The sequence below is a fragment of the Neolamprologus brichardi genome, chromosome 3, assembly GCF_056152115.1.
Source record: "Neolamprologus brichardi isolate AB-2024 chromosome 3, ASM5615211v1, whole genome shotgun sequence".
Lineage (NCBI taxonomy): Eukaryota > Metazoa > Chordata > Actinopteri > Cichliformes > Cichlidae > Neolamprologus > Neolamprologus brichardi.
Window position 1 is genome coordinate 20,931,717 of NC_142106.1, and position 26,550 is coordinate 20,958,266.

Consider the following 26,550-nt stretch of genomic DNA (forward strand, 5'->3'; position numbering starts at 1 on the left):
CACATGGGTGAGACGGGAATACACTGTGTGTGTTTGTGTGAGCGTGCGTCGTTGAACATTTTGTGTTCACATTATTTCCATTTGAGGAAAAAGGTAGGTGGACTATTTTGACTTTATTTAATACTTTCAGTATTAAATTGGAATATTTAGAATTCTACAATTTAACAAGAAGGCATCCCAGCTCATATAAATATCTGTATTGGACAGTGTTTCCCAACCACTGTGCCGCGGCACATAGGTGTGCTGTGAGAAATGACCAGAGTGCCGTGGAAGATTATCTGGTTCCACCTGATTGGTACACTAAGTGACCGGCGTGAGTAACAGGCAGAACAATTACATTCTCTTCCACTAGAGGGCGGTACAATTACCTGCTCTAATTAAATTGGTTGCCAACTGCCAGTAAAACAGAGGAAGACGAAAAAGAAATTACATAATAGCAATAGATAAACATTTGAAGTGAAAAAGTAATCAGTCTGACCTGGGACCAACCTAGATGAAGGCCCTAGCATGATGAGTGGTCAGAAAAAAGCAAAAAAGCTATACTGGGGATAAACTGAGCCAATTCTGCCTGGTGCAGGGAAAATTATCAATATGTATTTTGTGACATTTTTGTTTGGTGATGTGCTGTGTGATTTTTCTAATGTGAAATATGTGCTGTGGCTCCAAATGGTTGGGAAAAACGTATTTAGAACATTAATTATTTGTTTTAAATACAGATAAAGTTAGTATCAAGTTTTAAGCGATTTGCATCAACTCATTGGACTTTTCTACTTTGCTATGAATATATCAAAGGTGTAAAAATTAACATTTAATATAAAATTCTAAAGCTCCTATACAAAATGATGAATCCATTTGTCAGTCACTCACCCAAGATCCAGATTAATACAAGCAAAGAAACAAGAGTGCAAGACTACATTTAATAATAATTATGAATCAATCACTGAAATAATTATTTTAATATCAATTTATTTATCAATTGATTTAGACTTTCACATATTGAGCTCCTTTAATTTATTTCACATTTTCTTTTTTCTAATTTCCTCACCTTATTTAACTATTTAATTTTTGTAATATTTAATCTGTGTTATTTTATTGACCTATTTTGTTTTATTTAAGTTGTTTTGTTATTGTTTGTTTTTAATTATTTAGCTAATGGCCACTTTCTTAATAATTAGATAAACTGAAGCCTTTCAGGGTTGTTAACACTTGCTTACTTTATTCTTTATGTATTATTCATGTCATTTAGCATTTTAGGTTGTTGTAGCAGACACCCTGTGAACCCATCACTGTGTAATATATTTCTAATGGATTTTTTTTGCCTCTAAATAGTAAGTTCTGCATTTTTACGAAGAAAGAAATGAACTGATTAATCAGGATTTCTTAAAGAAATAACAGTGAAAATGGTGATTAATGTCCTATATTAAATAACCATAAAGTAATTTAGTCCACAGAATGATAAACAGAAAGAGAAAAGCTGCACAGACACACATGTATGAAAATAACCCTTCAAACATGTTATATGTACTGTATAAAACCGGTTTAGTCTCTCTCGCGCTCTGGTTCTCTTCCGGGGGCGTGGTCTTTTAATGTCTATGGGCGTGGTTAAGTGCTACCTAGCGCCCGGCAGCTAAGTGATTGACAGCTGAGCCGCTTAAAGCCTCAGAAACTCCGCAGCGCTCAGAAACGGCACAGCCGTGCCGCTTTAAAACTGCAAACCTAAGGATTTACACACGTTTCTGGACAGTTAAACGCGTTTTAACAGCTTTTCTTCTCACTTTGGGAATAACAAGCAACAGTTAGAGAGGCAGCCGAGGTAAGAAACGCCTGGTTCAGGTTAACCGACAAAAAGTGCAGAAAATGTTGGGATTCTCAGTGTTTTCATGCTGCAGTGTAGTGTAAACCGAGAGGAGGGTTTACTGTTACAAGACTCTGGATTGACAAAATAATAGTTAAAGGAGCGCAAAGTAGGCCAAACCTGGCTTAATAAAACTTAATAAAACTGCATTCATAGAATGGATTTTTGCTTAAAAACTGTTTTAATGAATATAAAGAATTTTAAAAAAAAAATTATTTTAAGGAAGCAAGCATTTATTGGGAAGGAAAGCGTCTCTTAAATATAAAATGTCTTTTTAATGCTCTGTGTGTGCCCTGGATTTATTTATTTATTTTTGTTTTTAACTGTTTTTTATGTCTAAGTAAGAACTGGTGTAGAAAACACTGATATCCAGGACCTGTGGCCTCATACAGAAGGATGAAATGAGTCCTGACACTGAAAGATAGCCTGAAACTATTTTTATTGAATAACTGTTAGCACTAAAGATTCTTAAAATATCAAAAGTAAATGCAGTCATTAAGCAGAATCATACATGTTCTAGTTGTATAATAATTATATATTTAATTATTGATTTATTAATTGGTGTTTCACGTTAATGTTGGGGGTGATTTTACTAACTTATATACATGCTGCACAGTTTTGTTTGCAACAACAGAGCAGAATATATAAATAGATTTATAAATGATTGATTCCTAGTATTGTGTGAAGAAACCAGAGGCAGAGTAGCATCAAAAACTCAAAAAGGAAGCTAATTTATCAACACCCAACTATTGGATTCTGTTATCAGGTTTCATCTTAACAGGGACAATGCAAGAGAAACATCTGAGTCATGGCATCTGTGGTCTTCCTGGCAGTTTTATAATCTTCCATGTCTAAGGGGAGGAAGGAAAGGCCACTAACCTCCTTTGACGTCACTCTGATCTGTAGTTTCAGTTTATATGGGTGTATGTTTATACATGTATAGTTATTTTTAATCTGCAAAACAATAAGTAAGCAAAGCTTTAAAATAAATGGTGTGGACTACACAGTAAAACATTTCGTGTCAAAGATGTAGTAGAGTAGAAGTAGAAACAGAAGTACATTAAAGCTGTACTTCAGTAGCATAATTGTGTAAATGTGTTATGCTACTTTGCACTTGTGGCCCAATCCATGCTCTAATCCGGTGAGGCTGGACGTTGTGAGATATTAACAGTACGCGAGTCCATTTGCATCGTGGAATGAACAAGTTTGCCCTCATTCAGAAATGACTGTTCAGGAGACTGAAATGAATATTAGATACATTACAAGAAGAGCGATGAGGTGCTAAAAGAATCCTGAATTGAATTTAATGCAAATTTCTGCACAAACTTCCAGGAAGAAAAAAAGTTTCTAGAGCCTTATTTTGGGGCAAAATCAACAAACCTTTTAGTTGTTTTCCATCAGATCTGACTGTCGATACTCTGTATGCAGTTGGTGAGCATTTAAATTAAAGAAAAAATGCCTAATGCCTTGACATAGCTGCCCAGAGGCACTGCTGGGATTGCTACAGAGTGGTGAAACTTGCTTCTGGAGGGAAGGGAAAAATATCCACTTGTGTTGCAGAAGGTATCCTGAGTTCTGAAGCTCTAATCTCACACATAATTTCATATATCTGGTCTTGCATCTACCCTCCAGATAAGGAGGCACACAGTGTGTTCCTGCACTGTGAAAAAGCAGCCAGGGTATCCTTGAAGCTCTTTGTAAATCCTAAACAAACAGAAGACAGCTCATTGTGCTCCAAAAGGCTCCCCATCCTGTGACTTCTCTCGGGCCTACACCAAACACAGGTGAGGCTCCGCTCCTTTACAATGCAGGTAAACAGGTGTGTCTGCAGTGCTCACAATTGCTGGTCAGTGATTATTGCTGAGTTTGAGTGATTAACAGCTGCGTAAAACTGAAGCCTTGAAAATTAACAATGAGCAAGGACAGCAGCTGAGTCACAGATTACATTATGTGACACTGCGCGACATCAGAGGACCCTTTTACACTCTGTCCATCAATGTTATCAAGCAGGTTTGTCATTGATTCAATGGGCCCTAGTCTGCAGCCCCTCATGTCATCTGCTGTCACAGAAAACAGACATTTTTACTCCAGATTTTTTCTGATTGGCCGCCACTCGCATAAAAGATGACATCACTGACATCATATTAAGCCCTGATATTTAGAGCGATCTGAGACCAGAGCGTTTAGCTAGAGGTTGGCCATGGAATATGAACATTCACTCCTATAACAGCATATATGTGATAAGAAATAAGGCATGGCATAAGAGCCCACCTTCTAATGAAGTTTGGCAATTGCAAGCTTTATAAATAAAATATGAATTCATTGGGAATACAGAAGAAAAAACTTGTTTCTGGGCCTCATTTACACTATGTAGAGAAAAATACTGGACCTTTACACCTACAGCTGCTCAGCTATGAAGCTCCGAACATGCGGTTTTTGTTTGTTTTGATGTTGATGCCAGAGGTTTGGAGATCTGCAGTTACTGAGCTTTGACAACTTTTATATACTTTTATATACTTTGTATGGTCTGCCACTTTATGAGTATGTTGCTTTGATTTCTGAATGCTTCCACTTTGCAGTAATGTCACTTACAGCTGATTGTGGGCTATCTAAGAAGGAAGCAGCTTCACAAACTGTTGTGAAATTTCACAGACTTTTTTTAACAGTGGCTTCCTGTCACAGCACCACACTTGAATTCAGTGAGCTCTTCAAAATGACTCAGTCTTTTACCTGTTTGTAAGAGGACTGCAAACACCTCAATGCAACAACTGAACTCAACTCGTTAAACAACACAGCGAGGCGTGTTATTTGCACGATTAAATTAAATCTCAGTCAGCTAAATGCCTGAAATGATTTTAAAAACCAGGTCAGAAAAGACTTCAGGTCAGTCTGCTTGTGCGTGTGTTTAATCCCTGGTTTGTGTGATGGCCGTCTGACACACACAGAAAGAGCCGGGCTGGGATTAAACACCACCGTCTCATCTGAGATTACCTCTTTTTTTCTGTCGTGCTCTCAGTCACACACACACACATTTGTTCTTCCGTCTTTGTGAGGACAGATGATGAAGCCATGCACTCGGCCTTGCATACCCCAAACTAAACCTGACTCATAAAATTGGGTCTGAAAGCAAGCTGGAAACTCCAGGGCTTAAAAATTAAGTATCAAAAACTGCATTTCTTCCAATGACCACTCAAAGCTCCAAATGTGAGCAAATCCCCAGAGACTCCCACTATAAAATGCTCAAATTTAGAGCTTCAAGCTAATTTACCCCTTCATATTCACTCTGGCTATTGTTTTTTCTCCATTTATCTCATCCATCTGGATACTGTTAAAGTTAGGGGTGTGGCTGCTTTGATTGACAGGTGACTGAATAGAAGTTAGCTGTCATAGGTCAGTACCTGCTATCCGTCACCTCCATCTATCTACTCTAATTCAACTCAGTGAACTGGACCTTTGTGCACTTTACTCTTGATTTATGCCCCCTCATTGAACTTATCTAGTGATGGTTTGCTTATTACACAAATTTCTAAGTCACCACATTATGCAGCCAACTGGAGCATTTTATTGTAATTATGTTAAAAATTATGTGAGTACAACTTGCTTGGTTTAGCTGGTATCTTAGCAACACACATTTCTTGACATATGGACTCTTCTGGCTCGACAAAAGCAACATGGGAGAGACCGAAGTCCTTTAAAATGTGAAGTCCAAAACCAATGGGTACAGCCATCATTTCTATACAGTCTACAGGTTTTATGAATGCAGAATGCAGAAACTTATAAATATGAGCAGCTGGTACCACGCGTATTTGACATTTTTGCATAAAATATACTAAGTAAAATAAATTGATATAGTTTTATTGATTTCATTTTAGCTCTGGCTGTCGGAGAAATGACTGAAACTCCCCCTGCTATTGATTGTTTTTACCTGCTATTGATGGAGCAATGTAGGTTTTTATAGGCAGGTTCAAACTAAGACTATAACTTATGTTAGGGTGGCACAAAAACAAAAACAATGATTATTTCAATTTGAAATTTCAAATTAAGAAACACACACACACACACACACACACACACACACACACACACACACACACACACACACACACACACACACACAGAGATTAGAGTCCCAGATGGTTAAGGATATAAACTGTGTGTGTTTACTTGTTTTAATCATGTTGTCAGGACATAAATCAGGCCCTGATAGTGTAAAGTGTTACATTTAGTACTGCTCTGTGTCACTGTGTGTGTTTCTTTCTCCCTCTATTAGGAGTGCAGACAGCAGGCTCGCTAATCCATGGCATCACAGCAGCAGCAGCAGCAGTGCAAAGGTAGGAATACTGCCGGGGGATTTCCTCGAGACCTCCATGGGAATTCACGGAATGTCCCGGAACGCCCAGGGTGGGCCTCGTTGTCATTTTTCCTGTTTGCTTGTTTCCACTGAAGAGCCTTACTTCCTGCTGTTGCTGCTAGTTTACACACACATGCACACACACACACACACACACACACACACACACACACACACACACACACACACTGACACAGAGTAAGGAAATAGCTCTGTGATTGTGAAAGTCAGATATATACACAATTAAAATAAGAGGATTTCCTCATGAAAAATAAAATCCTCTTTGTTCAGCGACCTCTTGTTGGAGAGAATCAGTGCTTTACATAAGACATGAAGACTTAGACAATAAAGAATCACAAAGCACACGAGTGGATGTAAAACAAATGGTTTTAGATCATCAGTTAGATGGGTAAAAGGTTGAAAATAGGTTTCTAGCAGTGCTGTTTGTGTGTTAACTTCAAAGTTTGCCATCACAATTTTCTGTTACATTAACAGACATGGCTTTACTTGAGCTATGCAGCCAGCACAGCTAAAAATAAACGTGGATTACCTTCCTGCAGCCTCAAATCTCTGGGAGTTGATTGTCATAATGTAGAGAAATGAACAGAATTCGGCGGCTGCCTGGAAGGAAGAAAACTAAGCTAAAAATATTTGTATTCTTTGGAAAATAGGTCACTGTATTTGTTTATTCCAGCACCCTGCACATGTACAGCCTTTGTGTTTAAAAAAAAAACATATAGAGAAATCCACACTTTACACAGCTACATGTGCACATGCCGGGAATGGAGGAATCACAATTCCAGCAACAGTTAGCGTGGAAACTCCTTCCAGTGCAGCTGCTGTTCTTACATTGCAGTCCTTTTATGACTGCTTGCACTGGAGCTTCTACTGTGTCATCACAGACAAATCACAATTTTGTCACAAATTTGCTGCGCCTCAGGGCCCAAACAGGAGCTTTTAGTCAGTCTGCAGTGTCCAAGCCCTGTGATGGAGCATCACGCTGCCAATGCTGTCTTCTAGTTTAGCATCCTGAGGCATCTGAACATTATGGAGGAACATTCAGTGATGTTTCAGGATCATCACACATGTGAGCTGGTTCTCTAGCCAGAACTTGGAGAACCAAAGAGAAACCTTGTTAAAGAAGCTGCATAGTCCAATCCTGAAGCTGGTGTATCAGCTCAGGAGCCTGATCCTAAAGTGGGTGTGCACCTTAAACGTGTCCCTCATAGTCACACTGTCAATGTAGAGTTTCACTATAACTACATGACATGGAAACAGCTTTGGCCCTTCAGATGTAAGATTTTTAAGACCGATACTGATACCAATATTTGGTGATTTTAAAAAATCTGATATACCGACAGATTTTTTTCTTTCAAACACACGAAGAATAAACAGTACACATAATTATTTATAAGTAATTACTAAGATGATACGAGAGTGCAGTTTAAAATGATCTTGTTTTACTGGCACAACAAATCGTGGATTACTCGACTCTTCTAGCATCAGCTGGCTATTGTGTTTGTGGAGTTCAAAACACGTGTTACCTATGGGGAGGTTGCATAGTGCCCTCTGGTGGACAAACCATGCAATTGTTCAACTCACAAAATAGCTGAAGGGTGTTTCTCCCATCTTCTCTACTTATTTATTTAGATCTATCCACCATTAAAAATGATATCAGCAGGTAGCTAATATTGATCCCACTGACATGTTGGTCAGGCTTGGTACAACAACCCAAACTTGGTATCTGGCTAACAGTAACTGCACTGTTCTCCAAAGAGAATATTCATTGTAAATACATACTGTGTGTAAACACTGATGGAGAGCCAGCAAACGCATAGGCGCAAGTGGTCAAGATGGGACTCCCAAAGTAATCTGAAAAGAGCAGCCACACTAATTGTGTATGTCATTAGGAGGGCTAACAACACCAGCAACAACTGTAATATAAAGACAAATTTTTATCACAAGACGAAAGACGAAATGATCAAACTTTCCACTCTGTCCTTCTCCATATTCTGCAGGCTAGCGGCTAGCTGCCCACGAAGCCCGGTGCCAGAGACTGATTCTAGGCAGAGGGAGCCAGGTAATGACCCTCAGTCCTTCCATCAGACAGCCTCCACACATTGAGCCGGATCATGCTTTAGCTCCCTGACAGTCAGTCAAAATGATGGCCTCGGTGGTAATCGGGGGACATCGGAAGAAGTCCCTCACGTTGAGAGGTGTGGACCCAGAGACCTGCATGATCGTGTTTAAGAACCACTGGGCACAGGTGATCTTTTTATCTACTCCTGCATCATCTTCATCTTCACTGGTTAATCTGTGCTTTGCTTCACAGATAAAGTCACTACTGACATGTTTTTTTTAGCTGCTCTTTGTCTCTTCTGCCTATCTGGCCTGGCCTAATTTCACTTATAATGACTGTGTGACTGTCTGCGTGTGTCTACGAATGTGTGTCAGCATTACTGGCCAGACTCTGGCCCTTAAACACAGGATCCATTTAGTACAAATCACTCTCCACAGCTGCCAAGAAAACCCCCACACACTCTGCATCGTCTGTGTGTGTACAAGTATTTTGTGTGTGTTTGCAAGTGTGTGCATGTGGTCCTTGTCTGAAGCAGCCAATGTCAAAGGTTAACACAAGTCCAGAGAGTGAATTGCGTTCTTGTTTCATTCATCTCTTTTTTATCCCTCCCACGGCTATCTCTCTGTTGAGGCATCTTAAATGTTTTACAGCAATAAAATTATTTTCTTTATTAGACAAATAAAAAAAAAAGTTTAGTCCATTTTATGTGAGTGCCAGTTAATTTTCCTTCTTGGCGCGTTTCATATGTGGACATTTCAACACAGTCATCGCACTTGGGTGAGGACAGATAATCACTCACATCCGTTGGCGGAGGTTGTCTCGGTCTGTCTCCAAACAAATTCCCAAGCGGTTTATTTATGATGACAATGTGATCCCACCTCAATCTGCACATCGTACTCAGCAGATTTCAGCTGAGTTTCAGTTTCAGAAATTACGAAGATATTAAATACGATGATTTTGGGAGTAACTTATCCATGTTATCCATTAGTCTGCAATGCAGCACCCTCTGCCTATATTTCTTTTCTTTGCTCAGACACATTCTGCCAATATATGGACTGAACGGTCTTGTGTGGTTTGTATTAACACATTTTGGTTTGCTTGGAATTTCTCTGTGTTACAAAAAGCAAAAGTACAGGAAATAAACTCATTAACTGATTCAGACTAGAGTAAATAAACAAAATACCCTTTTTCCAAAGGCTGATCGAGGTAAGCTCAACTTTGTTCACAAACTCTAGGGAAATCAAACAAATATACACAGGTCAAAATTGCTCAGAATTACAAAATTACTCCTCAAATAGAACATTGAAATTGCCACTCCATAAGTTTTTGTGGTACCTAGTGGTCATTAGAGGAATTACAACTGTAGTCCTTTAACGTTCAGCTGAGAAGGGTCCGAGACAGCTGCATATAAATATTATTTATAATGCATTGAGGTAAAGAGGTGATGGCAGCAATGATCCAGTTTGGTACCATTAGAAACTAAACGAAGCCAAAATAAAAACATGATACAAATAATGTGTTTCTGTTTTCTTCATGCATTAATTTAAACAGCATTTTGCCCCAGTGACGTTTCTAACCTGGAAGCTTGAGAGATTATTAAGTGACATCATTTATGCCATATTTCATTTAATAAATCTGTCTCCAGCTGTTACGTTTGTACCAGGATAAAGCTTTGGTTTTAGTTAGTTTCGTTTTTTAACTTTTCCATGCAGAGTTTTAAATACATTCATTGAAAATGTACTTTAAAAAAATCTGAATACACTTTGATAAAACAGGTATGAGTATCTACTGTTGTGTAGATTTGTCTATTTCCTCTAATCACTCTCATTTTAGGTGTTTGTTTTGCTTGTCGTATAAAGATGGCTGTAAACGCATTGTCTTTTACATCCTTGTGTTTCTGTTGTTTTTCAGGTGGTGAAGATCCTGGAGAAACACGAGCCGAGTCGCAGCGGCACCAACGCGCTGAGTTTCCTCACAGGTCATGTTAGCAGTGGCGGCAGCAGCAGCTCCGGAGCGCTACGTCTAGGCCCCATCCCGGCCGACGAGGCCAGCGCCGTCCAGAACTACGTGGAGCACATGCTCTTTCTACTGATGGAGGAAGAGGCGGGCCAAGGTAGGAATAAAGAAATCATCCCTCACTGTGCAAGAAATGCAGTAGTATACTGGGACTCAGGAGTGTTTGTGCACCGGTACCAGGGGGAGCGATGGGTCCGATCCTGGAGTTTGTGGTCCTTGAGGGTGTGATGGAGAGGCTGTTTCTGTGGAGTCTGAGGAGGCAGTTCACTGAGGACATGAAGCTAGAGCAGCTCAGGATGTACCAGATGCTTTTGTCTCAGGCCAAACAGCCTCTGCTGCACCATAAACCGGTTCTGCGGCCGCTAATGATGCTGCTCGCCTCCTGCGCCGGAGCTGCATCTGGTGAGTTGTAGGTGAAAGTGTTGAAATGTTTATAAAAATATATATATATCTATATATATGTATATATGTATATGTATATATATGTATATATACATATTTTTATACGTATATATATATATATATACATATATATATATATATACATACATGCAGATACTGTGAAAAATAAAAGCACCAGTACACACAGTGTAACCACAGCAAACAAAGAATGGTATTTCAAATTAGGTGATTCTTTTCCCCTCATCTTTACTTGAACTCTTTCTGCACCCAGTCCTGCAGTTGGTTTAGCTGTCTAATTACATCAAAATGGATTTAAGTGGTTAATTATGAGGTCATTTCTCAAGCTGGAGGTGTAACCACTAACCAGTAAGACGTTTAATTGGTTACCTGACCCTTTAATCACCTGTGGCCCCCTGCAGACACCGGCGGCGTGGTGGAGGCGGAGCTAGTCCTCCTGCTGAACCAGCTCTGCGTGGCTCTGGTCAAGGATCCCTCAGTGCTCGAACTGTTCTTCCACACCAGCGAGGACCAGGGAGCTGCCAACTTCCTTCTCTTCTCCCTGCTCATCCCGTATACACACAGGTAGGTACACACACACAGGTGCATACACTCTGCTGGATAAAAAAGGGTAACACAAATGTACACAGGTAACACACAGGTAATGTATGTACTTCAGAACTGCACAAAACTCATAGCCTGTTTTATCTCTGTCTCTCAGGCAGGGATTGGTGGGTCAACAGGCCCGAGATGCTCTGCTGCTCATCATGTCTCTGTCTGCCTCTGAGCCTCGTGTCGCTCAGCACATTGCAGAGAACACATACTTCTGTCCTGTAAGTAAATGAACAACATAAAAAGATAACTGTTTAAGAATTACAGACATTTTCATACACAGTCCCCCATTTTCAGAGGCTTGTTTTTAATACTTGGATGATTTCCTGCCTCAAAATGCTCTGCTCAGTCTTTACTGCTGCCACCTTCAGCTGCTGCTTGTTTGTGGGTCAGTTCTGTGTTTAATAAGTTGGGTTGAGATCATCTGAATTACTTGGCCAACGAAGATTATTCCATGTCTTTGCCTTGAATAACTATTGGGTTGCTTTGGGTCATCATCATTTGCACTGTGGAGCTTCATCTGTGCAGTTTTGCAGCGTGTGTCTGATTCTGAACACTTTACACTTCATCCAGCTGCTTTGATCAGCAGTCACATAATCAATAAGCATTAGTGCCACTGGCAGCATACATGCCATCACATTACCTTCCATATATCTTACACACTGTGTAAGACACAGTGAGATGTGGGGACAGTGAAAATGTAGGGGACAGGAGTAAGATACTTACTACTATGTGTGTGTGTGTGTGTGTGTGTGTGTGTGTGTGTGTGTGTGTGTGAGTGTGTGTGTGTGGACATACCTCCTGTTCTTGAGTGGAACCGGTTATTTCAGACGTTCCCAAAGTGTGGGGCCCGCCCCCTAGGGGGGGCGCAGAGCCATTGCAGGGGGGGCGCGGCATGAAAAGGGAAAAAAAAAAAAAAACAACGCTTGGACACTGCTAGCACGGGCGCCCACACAAAGGCAAAGCAGGAGATGAAGCATAGCTGAATATGTTTCCAAACCAACTTCATTCTAAGCCAAAGACTAGAAAATATGGTGAAGCATATCTTCCCTTTGGTTTCACCTGCACAAGTGCTGAGGTAGGTCTCCTTGCAGGATTGGTTTTCCCCTCGTCGGGAGCAGCGCTGGGCTGTTTAAATCATGGACAAACAGTATCCCACATTCTTGATTTGTAGTTCACAAACACTTGTTGTAATGACTAACTACTCTTGACATGTTGGAGATTTTAGCTCTTTATACAGTAAAGTTACAGTGAGATACAAATAACATCAGGCTGATCCTGCCACAATTTGTTCCCCCGGTTCAAATCACGGACAAACAGCGTCCAACAGTTGTTTATGTTTTTGAACCCATTTTGCAGAGGGATTTTTTGAAAAATGTATTGATAGCAATGTTGAATATTATTACACAGAAAAAAACAACTACATGTAAAATAATTACACCGTGACGCCTCTGCCTTTCTAAATGGAGGGACGGTAACTGCGTGTATATGTAAGCGTGTAAAACCTGCAGATAGTCAGATTAACAGTATTTCGTCTCTACCTGCCATTCTGCAATTCATCTCATGTAAACAATAACGTGCACACAGCGTGACGTGAAAAAAGGCACATACCTTTGACATTGCATGACGAACTCTGTATTCCTCGTCCAGTAAACGCAAAAAAGGAGTTTTAAAAAATCTCCATTCTCGGTGATTCGAAACGCCGTTTACGTGTGGACGAAACAGCTGCGTTTTCAAAAATACCCGTGTAGGTGTGGACATAGCGTAAAAGAGTTAGTAGTTTATTTTCTTACTACCTGTAATTTATTGCAGATTACTTGTAATTATTTGCTTAATTGTTTACTAAATGTTTGAGGTGTGAAATAAACCGCAATGGAGCAAAATATGGGTGTGTGTGGTTGGAGGATGTGTTCGTGCGTGCGTGCGCGCGCGCGCGCGCACGTGAGGGGGGGCGCGAACATTTTTCTTGTAAAACAAGGGGGGCCCAGCAAAAAAAGTTTGGGAACCACTGGGTTATTTGCACATTGTTGTGAAACTTCTGTGGTTGTACTTGTGAAGGCGTTTCCTGACTGTAAACCATAATGATGACACACCTGTGTTCTTGACTCGGCTCGATGTTGTGATGGGTTCACAGTTTTCTTTTGGTGTTTCAGCCAAACGATGACCTCATTCACTTAGATTGACACCTGACTGACAATCAAATGGAGAATTCCAGTAAAAAGCTAACACATAGAAGTTCAACTCTCTATTTTTTTTAATCTGTTTGAAACAAAGGACCAGGCCTCACCTGGCCATAAAGCTGCTTGTCAGTCAACTATTGAGTTATTTCAGGGCCTTTGAAAATGAGAGACAGCGAAAAAAATCTCTGACTTTTGTTAAATTAAATTAAATTAAGTTAAATTTGTTGAATTAAATCCCTGCACTTTGATCACATGTTGATTGTTTGCTTTGATCTTTGGTGGTGCTATGAGGCCAAACTAGATAAATTGTGTCATTGTCAAAAAACTTATGAACTTAACTGGATGTGTACAAGTCTCAAAAATGTAAATGACGGTTGAATGTGCATAAAGTTTAGAAAGAAAGCAGCTAAGTCTAGAAAAAGGTGCTTGTGTGAGTGAGGCATAAAAAGCTCTAATAGAGCTCAAAACTGCGATATAAGAACCACATCATTTAACACTTGAAGAGACAACCAATCAGGGTGAAGGATACTACTGATTAACGAATCACAGTGTAGTTAATATATTACAGGGGTACCCAGGTAACCTGTTTTCTCAGTTTTCTCAAAGACATTGTGCGACATTATGAATATGATGAGAACAAAGTGGTGTTAGGTTAAGACTTCTGTGTTTGCATTATGCTGTGAAACTTTAAATATGTGAGATTTATGTCACATCTGTAAAGTGTTTAAAGCTATTCTTCACAAGCTGAGCCACCAGTTTATCTCACATAGACCCCCATTAGCCCAGCTAAACTGGGTTAATCTCTACATGCCTTCCAGCCTGCAGAGAAAAAGGGCATTTATTCCTCTGCTGAAGTGAAGCAACTGGCTGTTTTCTGTTTCTCTGTTTGTCAGCAAGATTATACACACACTTCATAAAACGTACTTGAGAGGATTGAGCACAAACTAAGAAAGAAAGAATCAAATACATGTTTCTCACAGATCTGGATAACTTTTATTAAAAGTGCAAACTGCACGGATAAGAAGGGAAATGAGAGGAATTAGGAGAATAAAAAGGCCCTTTAACAGCCTGACCCTTGATCATTTAACAGATTTTTTATGAACCAGATGGTTGTTTAATGAATACAATCAGTAGTTTTTGAGCTCAGTGTATGAGCTCCCCCCCCATTCATCTCCCCTCTGTATTGTAATCTCATTAGCGCAAGTTATGCAATAAACTAATGAGCTCATACTGCTTCCTCTGGGACTGTGTGTGATGGATACAGAGAGAGGGGAGAAGCAGATAACTGAGGGAAAACTTCTGTGGAAAGTGATGAAGGGGGCTTAAGAGGGAAACCCAAAGAAACAGCAAAGAGAAATAAGAGAAAACGGGAACATTTGAAGAAAAATCGTGTAATTGAATGAACCTTACTATTAGTAAATGATTAATTAAGCAGTCAGTTACTTGAAAAAACAATTAAAGTAATTAAAGAAAATATAAAACCATATGTATATGTGATAAAATGTCATAACAATAAAAAAAAAGACCCTTAAATGTTACAGTAATGTAAGTACATGTTTGTGTGTTTCAGTGTTTATCACTGCGTCAGCCATGTTGGCCCCAACCCTCCCAGTTCCTGACTGTGTGTGAGAGAGAGACCCACGGTGGGGGTTTCATATGTGAAAGGGCGAGCAAAGACATCTGAGCACGTGCCACCTGTGTGTGCTTGTGTTTGTCCATGTGTCAGATTTAAGCCCATGTGACCACTAGCTGACCTCAATCTTTATGCAGAGAGCAGCTTAGTAAATCAGCGTGAGATTGGCCCCAACACAAAGAGGGATTAGCAAGTCTGCACATGATTGGACGCTTGCCCGATTGCTAACGAGACCCGAGACGGCAGCTGTTGACGACCAGCGCCGCCACCACTGCTGCTGTTTATACTGATGTTGATCACCAGCTCTCCTCCTCTCTTCTTCCTTTTTCCTGATATCTCATCCCTGTTTTTTTTTTTTGTCTCAAATGAAACAATATCTTTCTTTTCTTTTTAGAAACAACTTCTCGCTCCGCAGGCTACTTCTTTGCTCACCTCTCTGTTTAAAGGACCAGTTTGTGAAATGCCATTTTTAGTGTGAGCCATTTACCATTTAGCTTAGCTTAGCATAAAGACCTGAAACACAAGGAAAGGCCTCTCATGGTTTTGTCTAAAGGCTGCAGCTCTTGGACTCACTGACTAACAGCTATATCCATTTTCTTAATGTATGATAAATCAAAAATACCCAAATAGTTCCCACTGAAATATTTAGACAAGCCATTACCAAAGTAAAGAGCGCTGTGGCCCATTTAGAAACCAGAAACTCTGAAATCTTCACTTTAATCATTATATAGGAGAAGGTGGTGTATTTCCTTGAAATAACACAGAGCTATAAATTGCTAATGCTTACCAGTTACATGCTAGGGTGACCAACCGTCCTCTTTTCCCCGGACATGTCCACTTTTCATGTTCTGTCCGAGGCGTCCGGGGGGACTTTTGAGATGGATGAAAATGTCCGGGTTTTCCTATAGGCCTACAGAGGACACATATCTGCAACGCCATCCCTGAACTGCTGTGTTGTAGGTGGTTGTTCAAGTCACTCTTGAAGCTCTTAATGAAATCCAGTACTGTGGCATTTCTCAGACTTAAGTAACCATGGAACAGAGAAAATATTCCCAATCATACTTTGACTGGGACAATGGTGGCGTGCAGACAAAATTAATTGAGGTTATAAATGCCAAATGAGACAGCAGAAACCATTGCACAATACCTCACTGGTACCTCACTGGTAAGCTTTCTTATACAGATGAGGCATTATTTCTGTAACATTATTTAATTCCACAGGTTTTTAAGTTATTTTTTTGCACTTGTTGACTTGTAAAAGCCTATATGACATTTTTCATTTCACCATTCATTAACCGCACAGAGAAGGCATCTTTTAAATATGTTAAATTTTTCTTTAAACAAACAGTATCATTAAAATTCTTCATGACTGGGCCAAGTGTCCTCTTTTTTGGAAATCAAAATATGGTCGCCTTACATATGCAAAGTGTCATGGCCAATGTGTGACCAAAACTCAACCTGTAGCAGCAAATTTCAGTCAGAGTAATGAGTACTATCACAAACTAACCACCTCCTATTTACAGTTTTAATACACATGTTGTATAAATACATATTATTATATAGATATGCAACTGTACATAGTTTCTATGAGTAATTTTCAAACTGAACTTCTGTTGTTGCTGCAGTCCACCAGGGGGCCCCGGTCCCTGATTTACAGAAAGCACGGAAGCAGAGAAGGCAGGGGGAAATGAACAATCTAGAAATACAAAGAATCATGAGAAAAACAACAAATATAACACAGACCACGACAGTATTTGCCATAAGTCACTTCCACCTTTAGTCAAAAGCATCCAGAAACACCAAAATCAGCAAGCTGTAAAATAAAATTTCAGCAGGAGCTGTGGCTCCAAAGTCAGCATGGACTTTTGGGATTAGGGAACTAATGTTTTAAGGGACACAATAGTAGTGTTAAATAGTAAATAAAAATTTGTTAAAGAAATCTATAATGTCAGTGAACTTTTCATTTAAGATTGATGAACCCTTATAAGCCAACTTGGGGTTACCCCCACAGGCATCATCAGGCTGATGCCCGTGCAGCTACCCTTTGGAAAACCTGAAAACGATTCTAATTTAAACCAATCCTGTTGATTTACACTGAGGTGTTAAAATTGGTCATTAAGGGTATGGCGAAAGTCTTCAAATGTTGTCTCTCTTTTTGTTTCTTTTTGACCAAATCTGCTTCAGAATGTAAATTTTGTATGTGTGTGTGTTTGCTGCAGGTGCTGGCCACGGGTCTGTCCGGTCTGTACTCGTCTCTTCCGGCTCGGCTGCAGGTTTACAGCGAGGACTGGAACTCTCTGGATCAGGCGGACTGGCAGCAGGTAACAATCACAGCGCTGGGGTGACAGGATGAAATCATGAATGAGTGAACCTGTGAGAGAAACCAAAAGTAGTGTCTGGACTTGTACCTTCGTGTGTGGGGGTGTATTTCTGTTGGTGTCTGGGAGGTTTCAGTTTTAAGCCATTTAAGCAAAGTTTGTGGTTTTCCTCATTACTTCAGAGGACTGAAGATGAAGAGCTTCCACTTTAAGTACACTTAATCTGTACTATGCTCAAGCATGAATGCCTTCCTTCCTGACTTGGCAAGACAACTAATTTTCCAGTATATCAATGCAACACTTGTGTAACAGCTATGCAATGGTAATCCTAAATCTAAAAAGTGATATGTGCAGTATAATATGCACAAGTATGCGTTAGATAAATGTATGAAAAATGAAACTATATTAATTAATTATACAAGTTAGTAACAGAATTAATGAGAATAAATGAATGAACACTTTGTGTTTGGGTCAACAGGTTCCTGCTCTGGTCCACTTTTTGCACTCTCTGGACTTTTGTAGTGCTGTTACCAAGGTAACACACACACACACACACACACACACACACACACTTTAGTTTTACTCTGTAAGTGTACATCTTTGTTTCCCTCAGGTGGCTCATCCGTCCATCCGCTCCCAGCTGCTTGGTTACATCTACAATGGCTTCCTTGTGCCTGTACTTGCTCCGGCTCTGCACAAGGTATCACATTTCATCACGACACTGTAAAAAATGTCCCTGATAAGGTGCCGTAAAGTACAGGCAGCAAACCAAAAGAAATCTACAACAGGAACAGTTGCCTGTTATATAAGACAGAGTTTTAAAGGATGATACTGTCAGAGGCTTTGGTTACCAAACACAGTTATGTTGGTCTTCCTGCTGTAATAACCATAAATACTTTATTTATTCATGCAAAAACATTACACTTATACTCTATAGAGTGTAAGTTTGACCATACAGTAATTTCAGCTGTTTTTGTAGCCACTAAAGTTATTAAAGTGACCAGACAGGACATTTATTTCCTCATCTTTTACATTTAGTCACCAGTAAACATCTCACAGGAAAGCTATTAATACAGCATGTTTACTGTAATTCCAGCAGGATAAAAACACCTGCATGGAATACCTATTACTTAATCACATCCTAGTGTATGTGATCATTTGTCTGTCTGTGAGTAGCTGACGGTGGAGGAAGTGATGACTACCACAGCATACTTGGACCTGTTCCTGCGCTCCATCTCTGAGCCCGCCCTCCTCCAGACCTTCCTCTCCTTCATCCTGCTGCACACACATGACAACGTTCACATCCTGGACACACTGGTCAGCAGGGTCAACACACCTTTCCAGGTATCCACACAGTCATCTAATACAGCTGCTTCATGCTCTGTCATGCAGTAAATGACCTTTGACCTTTTGCATGTCCTTCAGTTGGGCACGGTGTCGCTGGCTCTGTTCAGGACTCTGATTGGGCTCTTCTGTGAAGATGTCATGCTGCAGCTGGTCTTCAGGTCAGTCTAACAGCAACTCACAGACACACATCTTTTAATTAGTGCTAATAAAACATTACAGTTTCACTAAAACTGGAACTTCACTGCAGAAAATGTATTATTTAGACGCTCCATTTAAAACACCAGCAGCACAAACACTCTATCTATGATGGTAATACCTCACTGATCATTGTCAGCTACAGCTTCCTTTATTGACTTACTATAAAGCATTTTAACATGGGGAAACTGCACCTGTATGCCAGTTGTGTATAACATGCTTGGACTGAGTGTAACTGCTCAATGTCTCCTCAGGTATCTGCTTCCCTGCAGCCACCTGAGCAGGAAGCAGCGCTGCTTCTTGAAGCAGAGGGACTGTTACTCCTCCAGTGCTGCCTCCTTCCTACTGCTGATGCCCTCCTGGTGCCCTTTGCAGCTCCAAAACTCACTCACACACTCAGAGCACATCCACTGGCCCAAAGGAACCGGTCAGTATGTTAGCGGGTAACTGCTTATTTATACATTAGCTTTGGCTGTACTGACCTATTCCTCCTGAACCGTCTGTCAGATCTGTCAGTGTCAGACAGCGTTGGTTACTGTCGTGGTTCAGACTTCCTGATGGATGTAAACTACCTCCATTACCTCTGGGATGCCCGTCAGGCTATCTCCACTGCCCGCAGGTTAGTGTGCCTTTCTTCTTCTTCTACAAAAAGACTATGGTTCAGCCTGGGTCTGATTACTAAAATTAAATGTGATTTGGGTTGTTTCTCATAACTGGTGTTGCATTGCACCACTTACTGGGAAACATGCAGCAAACCAGTGTGAAACAGTGAAAGTGGTTCATAGTGTTATAGTGACATCTGCTGGTCAACATATGCTATTAAATTTGTACTAAAAACCTTGATTGTTGTTATTGTATTCACTGGTGGTTTTAAAGTTCATAGTTTTGCTTTTCAAACTACAATTAGATAAGCGCGTACTGAAAACCAGCAAGGCACATCTAAGGTAGGAGGACTGAGACATTTGTGGTAATAGATAAATGTTGCCACAATAATGAGTTTGGTCTTTTATCTGATACTAAAACCAAAATCAAACAAAAAAAGTGCACTCCTTATCGTTGTAATCTTAGGTGCAGGAAACAGACTAATAAAAGAAACGAGAACAACAGCTTACAGCCACGCTAAGACTGAGCAACACTTTAAGTTACATGCTAATGCTTACTTGTTTATACTCTTTGTTTTGTGGGTTGGCATGCAAATATCTGATAATGGTTGGCTAATGGGAATGCCATTATTGTTTCAGATCTGAAAGTCTTAGTGTAAAAGTTTGCATAAATACATACTTTTAAGCCTCTGCGGGGGCAGACCGTGTGTGGGTGTGTGAGGACCCAGGAGCAGACACAGGTGAGGAGACCAAAACTAACTTGAACAAAAAGTGAGCCTTTTATTACGGCTGATAATCAGGGCAACAAAACAAGGCAGTAAGCACGGAGGCAAAACTAAACTGGAACCTAAACTGGGGAAAACTGAAAACTAAGGGGTGACGCACAGACGACACGACGCTGAACACAGGAAGACAGAGGACTTAAATACACACATGAGGTGATCAGGGGATGTGGAGATACATGAGGACACAGCTGTGACACTACTGACTTTTAAACTACCATCCTAATGTTGTGTGTGTCGTGCCACGCTCGGGACACGCTTGTGTCCCTACCTTTACCAATCAGAATATGGGCTCAAGGTCATGGACTGCCTTGCACTGGGTTTCATCACTTCCATCCATGATCAATCCAATGAATGGATTTGACTGGGATCTTAGTATTTATAATGTTAATTTAGAGCATTGCTGTGACAGAGCCCTGTGGTTATGATTTGGGAATTTTTTGAATTTAAATAAAAGTTATACACTGAGTAATTTCAGAGAAGTTTATGGAATCTATATATTTTTTTCTTTGTTGGCAGGTCTTGCCGTTTATGGTCAGCTTCTTATGATGGCATCAACCCTCCACTTCAAGAGTATCGATCTGATACACCTGGTAACAAAATGGAAGACGAGGAAGAGTTCATGCAGCGAGTCAAGAGTGACTCCATCTGCTCACTGGTTATCAGTCCTCCGCCCTCTGCCCTCTCCCCTACACCATCCTCTTTAGATAACAGCCAAGCGGGCAGAACCAGCTCCGCCCTTGAACTGGAGTGGGATGACATTTTTGCAGATGACAATCCCTTGCCTTCAGCTGTGGTAAACGTGGTGCTGGCGAATGGGGATCTATCATTGGAGGCAGATACATGCACATTTCCAACAGCACCTCCCCCACTGCCTCCTCGACACATCCAGGAAATGCGGCGCAATGCAACCAAGCTGGTGCGCGGCTCTTATGTTGAAGAATCCGAGTTTCAGGATGATGTTCTTGTCTATGATCTCATTGCTAAAAAGGACGCAAAGGCAGCCATTTTGGATCGGATCATGCTGGCAAATCGCCAATCCCGTGGGAGCATCTCGAAAGGACAGCGAGTTTCAGCAACAGCGACAACATTAACGACGATGTTAACAACAACAGGAAGGACGGTTCTGGAAACTGTAAACAGCATTATGTCGACGAGGAGGAGGAGCGAGGATGCAGGAAAAGAGGAAAGAAGAAGGAGTGAGGACTGTGAAAAGGAGATAGGGAGAACAAAGGAAGGAGAAGAAGAAGAAACCAAAAGTATATTTGGACACAGAGGGTCACTGGGAGATCAGCTCTTTACCAATGGCTTTAATGTAAACAATGACATCATCGACGAATGTGATGATGCAGATGATGATATATACATTACAGCTCATGTCAGCCATACACCTAGAGCACATCAGCAACATGTACATGAAAGCATACAGTCACCCTCAACATGTTTAGTAAGAAACACTTTAACCAATGGCCATCATGAATCTGAATCATTTGACCGTCCCATATCTCCAAGCCTGCCTGACAGCAACACAAACAACAATGACTTCCTGTCCCAATACTGTGAGCTCATGCTGTCATTAGGGGTAGAACCAGACTATGAGGACATCACAGAGGATATTGACACATTCAGGAAGCGTGTCCAAGTGCTAAGGCAAAGACTTGAAGAGGATGAGGAAGAGCTTTGCACTGACTTTGGTTTTAGCTCCTTTGGGGATGACGTTGGGGCAGAAGAAGAGGAAGAGATGATTCGAGAGGAAGAAGAAGCGGAGAAGATCAGGAGCGACACAAAGAAAGGCGGCAGGAGACATCAAATTCCATTTACAGGTCTGTGCTTGTGTAACATTTAAAGCAGCTTCACTGATTTATTAACCTCAGTCACTATACACATTTTTACAAGACAGAATGAGAAAGTTCCTTTTGTGTCAAATATTCATAATTTTTTCCAATTAACGCTTAACGTAATGTAGGTTTGCAACATGGTAACGTGGTCAAAAATAAATGTAGCCACTGAAAATTGAAAGTGATGCTTAAAGCTGTTGGTTGGATGTCAGTTGTAAGACTAAAAGACCCCTCCCCCCCTTATTTTACACCTGATGCAATGCATTTTCTCTTGACGTACACTAACCAGGTCCATTCATCAGTGTGCTGTTGTCTCGGCTGGAGAACCTTCTCGAAAACTCTATTGCTGTAAACCTGCTTGTGACAGGCATCCTGGCCCAGTTGGCATCGTACCCACAACCTCTCCTGAGATCCTTCCTGCTCAGCACAGACACACAAAATCAGCCTAACGTTCGCACACTTTACCAGGTAGGACTCATACATCTGACACGTCTCATGCAGGTCAGACTGGATTTTGTTAATAAAAATGTTATGTTCACTTTCATTGTGTAGGTGCTGGTGTCGGTGCATGCTCAGATAGAGCGCTATGTGATGGCCAGACCAGACTATCCTGCTCTAGTAACTCAGGCCTGGAGGTTCTTGTTGGCAAAAGACCAAGATGGCAAATTCAGAGGTTAATAAGAACACATATAAACAGGATACAAAACAACATATGTTAAAGTTAAAGAAACGAGTTAGATAGTCTGCTTTAAATGGACAGTGTGATAGACAAGAGCAGGCAAGAGTCTCCCTCAGCTATGCTGTTTGCAGATGACATTGAATTGAATTGAATTGTATGGAGGACAGTGGAATATTGAATGTAGATGAGTTTAAATAGTTATAGTCAATCACTCCAAGGAACAGTGGGTGTGGAAAAGAGCTGAAGAAGCTCAGATTGGGCAGAATGGGTTTTTTTTGTGGCAGAAAGGTAGCAGGAGGAATAGAAATGAAAGATTCAAGGCAGACAGATTCAGGAGTGAGGATCTGAAGAAACAGCTCAGGTTGGACAAAGTAAGAATGACTGAATGTCTTTAAGCAGCTGAGGAGCTGTGATGGCATGACAGAGGATAAAAAAGATAAAGAGATGATCCACTGTGAAAAGTTGTACTTAAAAAAAACGTAAAAGAGTTGTTAAGTCGACAGCTCTTAATTTTACCAACTTATTCTGGCCATGCCAACAAACATCCTAAGGCCTTGTGGCCTTCATCAGAGAAGATCTGGACTAGAATACATTTGTGAAACTGAGAATTGTTCATTTTTTACTCTTGGGCAGTCAACACTGGAGCCACAGATGAGTACATCTGCTTTTCTTAGCACTGATAGCGCTGGGCAAGCCTCTAACTAAGCTTGAAATACATAATTTGTAGATGTTGTCAGGCCACTTCTGAAAGTGTAAACACAGTCATTTTTGGAAAGTTACAAATAAAACGTTTTTCAGACGTCAGTTTATGATACTTGTGTGTTTCCCGCAGAGTGCCTCCAGTCTCAGGGCGGTGACATCATCCTGGATCCATCGCTTCCCAATGGCTCTGTGAAGAACGCTCTGCCTTTGCCTCCTTTCAGTGTCTTGCCCCCCTGTCCTACTATTTCCCCTCAAGCCAAGAGCCGAGTCTTCGCCATTATCCTGTACGCCGAGTTCCTGAAGGAGTTGGCTGCCTTGGCCCAGGAGCACAGCATTGCCTTGGACTGTTATTCTGAGGAGTAACAAATGCAAACCGCTAGTTCAACTGTAAAAATCTGCCTCCCAGATTGCTGCTGATAAGATCAAGGATATGCTGTGACCACCAGCAAAAGACTGAGCTCAAGGAGAAAACATGTAGCATGAACTACTTTCCTCATCGAGGATTAATATAAGTGAATAATTTAAGTAATATAAATATTCAGATGTTGTGTATGTTCCTGGCAGCACTTGAAAATGTTGATGCTTTCCCCATGTGAATATGACTGATATTTATAAAATGATTTTGAAGGAGATGATTTTGAAGAATCAGTACTGAGTTTTATATATTTGTGGGATCCGTGAAAATAGTTTTCTACCATATTTTCTTAAATCTTTGCATGGTTTTGTTGAGATGGAAAAAGTTAGACATGTGGTTCAAAATGCAGAGGACCTTTTTATTCCTCCTCCTCAGGAAGGACAAAGTGCTGCAGAAGCTGGTTGACAATAAATCTTACCTTACATGCACTAAAGTGACTTTGCGTCAAATAGATCTAAACTTTAATTTATTTTATTGTGTTTTCATATCCAGTAAACAATTCACTAATGTTCAAAATGATTCATTGAAACTGTTAATGCAAGACAATTTTTTCTTACTTTTAATACCAGCAATTTTTTTTCTCTTATAAAAGGAGGCAGTAAAATTTAACCTTGCTTATATTCCCAACATTTTCTTCGGGTTTTTTTTAACGTGTATGGTAGTTCAAAGACATTTCTAAACCTCAAATATCCATCCAACATCTGACATAGCAGCTATGAAAAAACAGAATAAAAAATGGACAGAGCTTCAGAGTCTGAAGTTAAAGCAGACCTGTCTTAAATCTACATTCTTTTTACTGACCACCAGGGGGCAGTGCATGTGGTTGCAAAAGGATTTCTGCTCCTAAAGAAATCTATGGGAAACCAGCTCTTTGCCCTTATTTCACTAAACACTTCCTAATGAATTTATAAGCTCATTCACTAATTTGTTGTGATAATGAGTAAAGCAGTAAGTTCATTTTGCAAATTATTATTATTATGCTCAGAAAAGATGGTTATGGATGTTAGTTTGCTCATTTACTAATGACTAGTCATTATTTAAAGAGTATGTGATGTTCCTTGGTTTTATAGTCATAGTCGCATCCACACCTTTGGTTCCTGTGATTAATTATAAAACATTGAAACATTGACTTTGAGGCTTCGCAAACTGATGGGCAAAGTCACAGTGCCTAAATTTATCTTTTATACCATCTGTGGTTTGCCAGTGACAAACCCTCATCTTGAATCAGAGACACAGATGTCATAAAAGACAAGTGCAGACAATGTGGTCTGTAAAGTCCCAGCCTTGACCTGACTGTATGTACTGTCATCATCTGGGTGTTTTTCAAACTGTATGTGATAAACGAGGGGTGGATCTGACTGAGAAAGAGTCAACCTGTCAACAGGTCAATCATAAAATGCACTTCATCTTCTATTCAGTATGACCTGATGACCAGCGATTGTGACAATAAAGTCATCAGTGAAGTGTTCCCAAGGTTACAGAGCAAGGAATTTTCCATAGATGTATATGCAACCAGTTGCCTGAAGGAACTGCCTAGTGTGTCACCACAACAAGAAAAATGGAAGAGAAGGTTAAAGGATGGTAGAATTTTTACTTGTTTTTTTAGTGAGGTTTTACTAAACCTGACCATGAGTAAAAATGAAAGTTATTTCAACTATGTCAAGATTAAAGGCCTCACACAGGATGGAAATCCCAGGCAGGAAAGTGTAGCTCATGAGAGAGATTAGATCAGATTTTTTACTTCCTGATGACACTTCTCTATAGCACGATCAGTTGCACTTCATAGCATAGCGGAAAATAAGGCTGTGGTGTTAAAATGAATAGATGTTTCATCAGTACTGTCTTTATTATTCTCATTAGGGTCCTAAATATCAGTACTAATATACAAGGCACTGAGTGTTGTGAGATTAAGCACCTTATTTGTCCTTACTGTTGTTTTATTGCTGTTTCTATTTACTAGACTGGCTCATGTGCCTGACAAAGCCATTCTAGGTGTACAGTAATTCATTTTAGTTTTGCTTATGTGTATTTTTTGAATATTTTGAACCAGATGGAGGAAATTTAAATGCTGAAATTCAAACAAAGTGAGTGACAATCCTTGAAACGGTATCTAAAGTGTCAGGTTGCTCTGATCAGTTGTGTCTTCCTGTTTATGTGTTTTTGCTGCTGTCTTCATATGCAAACAAACACACAGGTAAAGTATCAAAAGCCTTACTTATATATATATATATATATGCAATATATAATGATGCAAAGTCAGTGGATTTTGATTTTCCATGCAGATATCAGATGTTATCTTTTCTTTTAAACCTCTGTGAATATGTTTTGTTGTTGTTAATATAACATTTTAAACTTTATGTTTGTCTTTAAGGTGAAATTTGTCCATGTTGTGATGCTCCTGTGCTTTTGTCTTTGCTGTGTTGTTTGTTGGAAGAAAAAGAGATTTGGGTTCCTGCTTACATAGTTTTCAGGTGGCAAACATTATCACCGATCTGACTTCAAACACCAAGAAACCACGTTTCTCTCTATTTTTAAGCAGTAATAGA

At 40.2% G+C, this 26,550-nt stretch overlaps 1 protein-coding gene across 1 annotated transcript; it reads left to right on the forward strand.

Annotated features, from left to right (window-relative positions):
• The first annotated feature begins 1,614 nt into the window (after positions 1-1,614).
• LOC102787246 (FHF complex subunit HOOK-interacting protein 1A-like) lies at positions 1,615-25,924 on the forward strand. Its single transcript, XM_087833933.1, has 19 exons — positions 1,615-1,813; positions 3,488-3,639; positions 6,126-6,186; positions 8,225-8,472; positions 10,198-10,399; positions 10,483-10,704; positions 11,124-11,286; positions 11,423-11,534; positions 17,346-17,447; positions 17,923-17,979; positions 18,058-18,144; positions 18,621-18,788; positions 18,870-18,949; positions 19,241-19,413; positions 19,494-19,605; positions 20,890-22,193; positions 22,498-22,676; positions 22,761-22,881; positions 23,720-25,924. Exons 4-19 carry the CDS (start codon positions 8,368-8,370, stop codon positions 23,950-23,952), a joined length of 3,420 nt encoding a protein of 1,139 aa, XP_087690059.1. The 5' UTR covers positions 1,615-1,813; positions 3,488-3,639; positions 6,126-6,186; positions 8,225-8,367; the 3' UTR covers positions 23,953-25,924.
• The last annotated feature ends 626 nt before the right edge of the window (positions 25,925-26,550 follow it).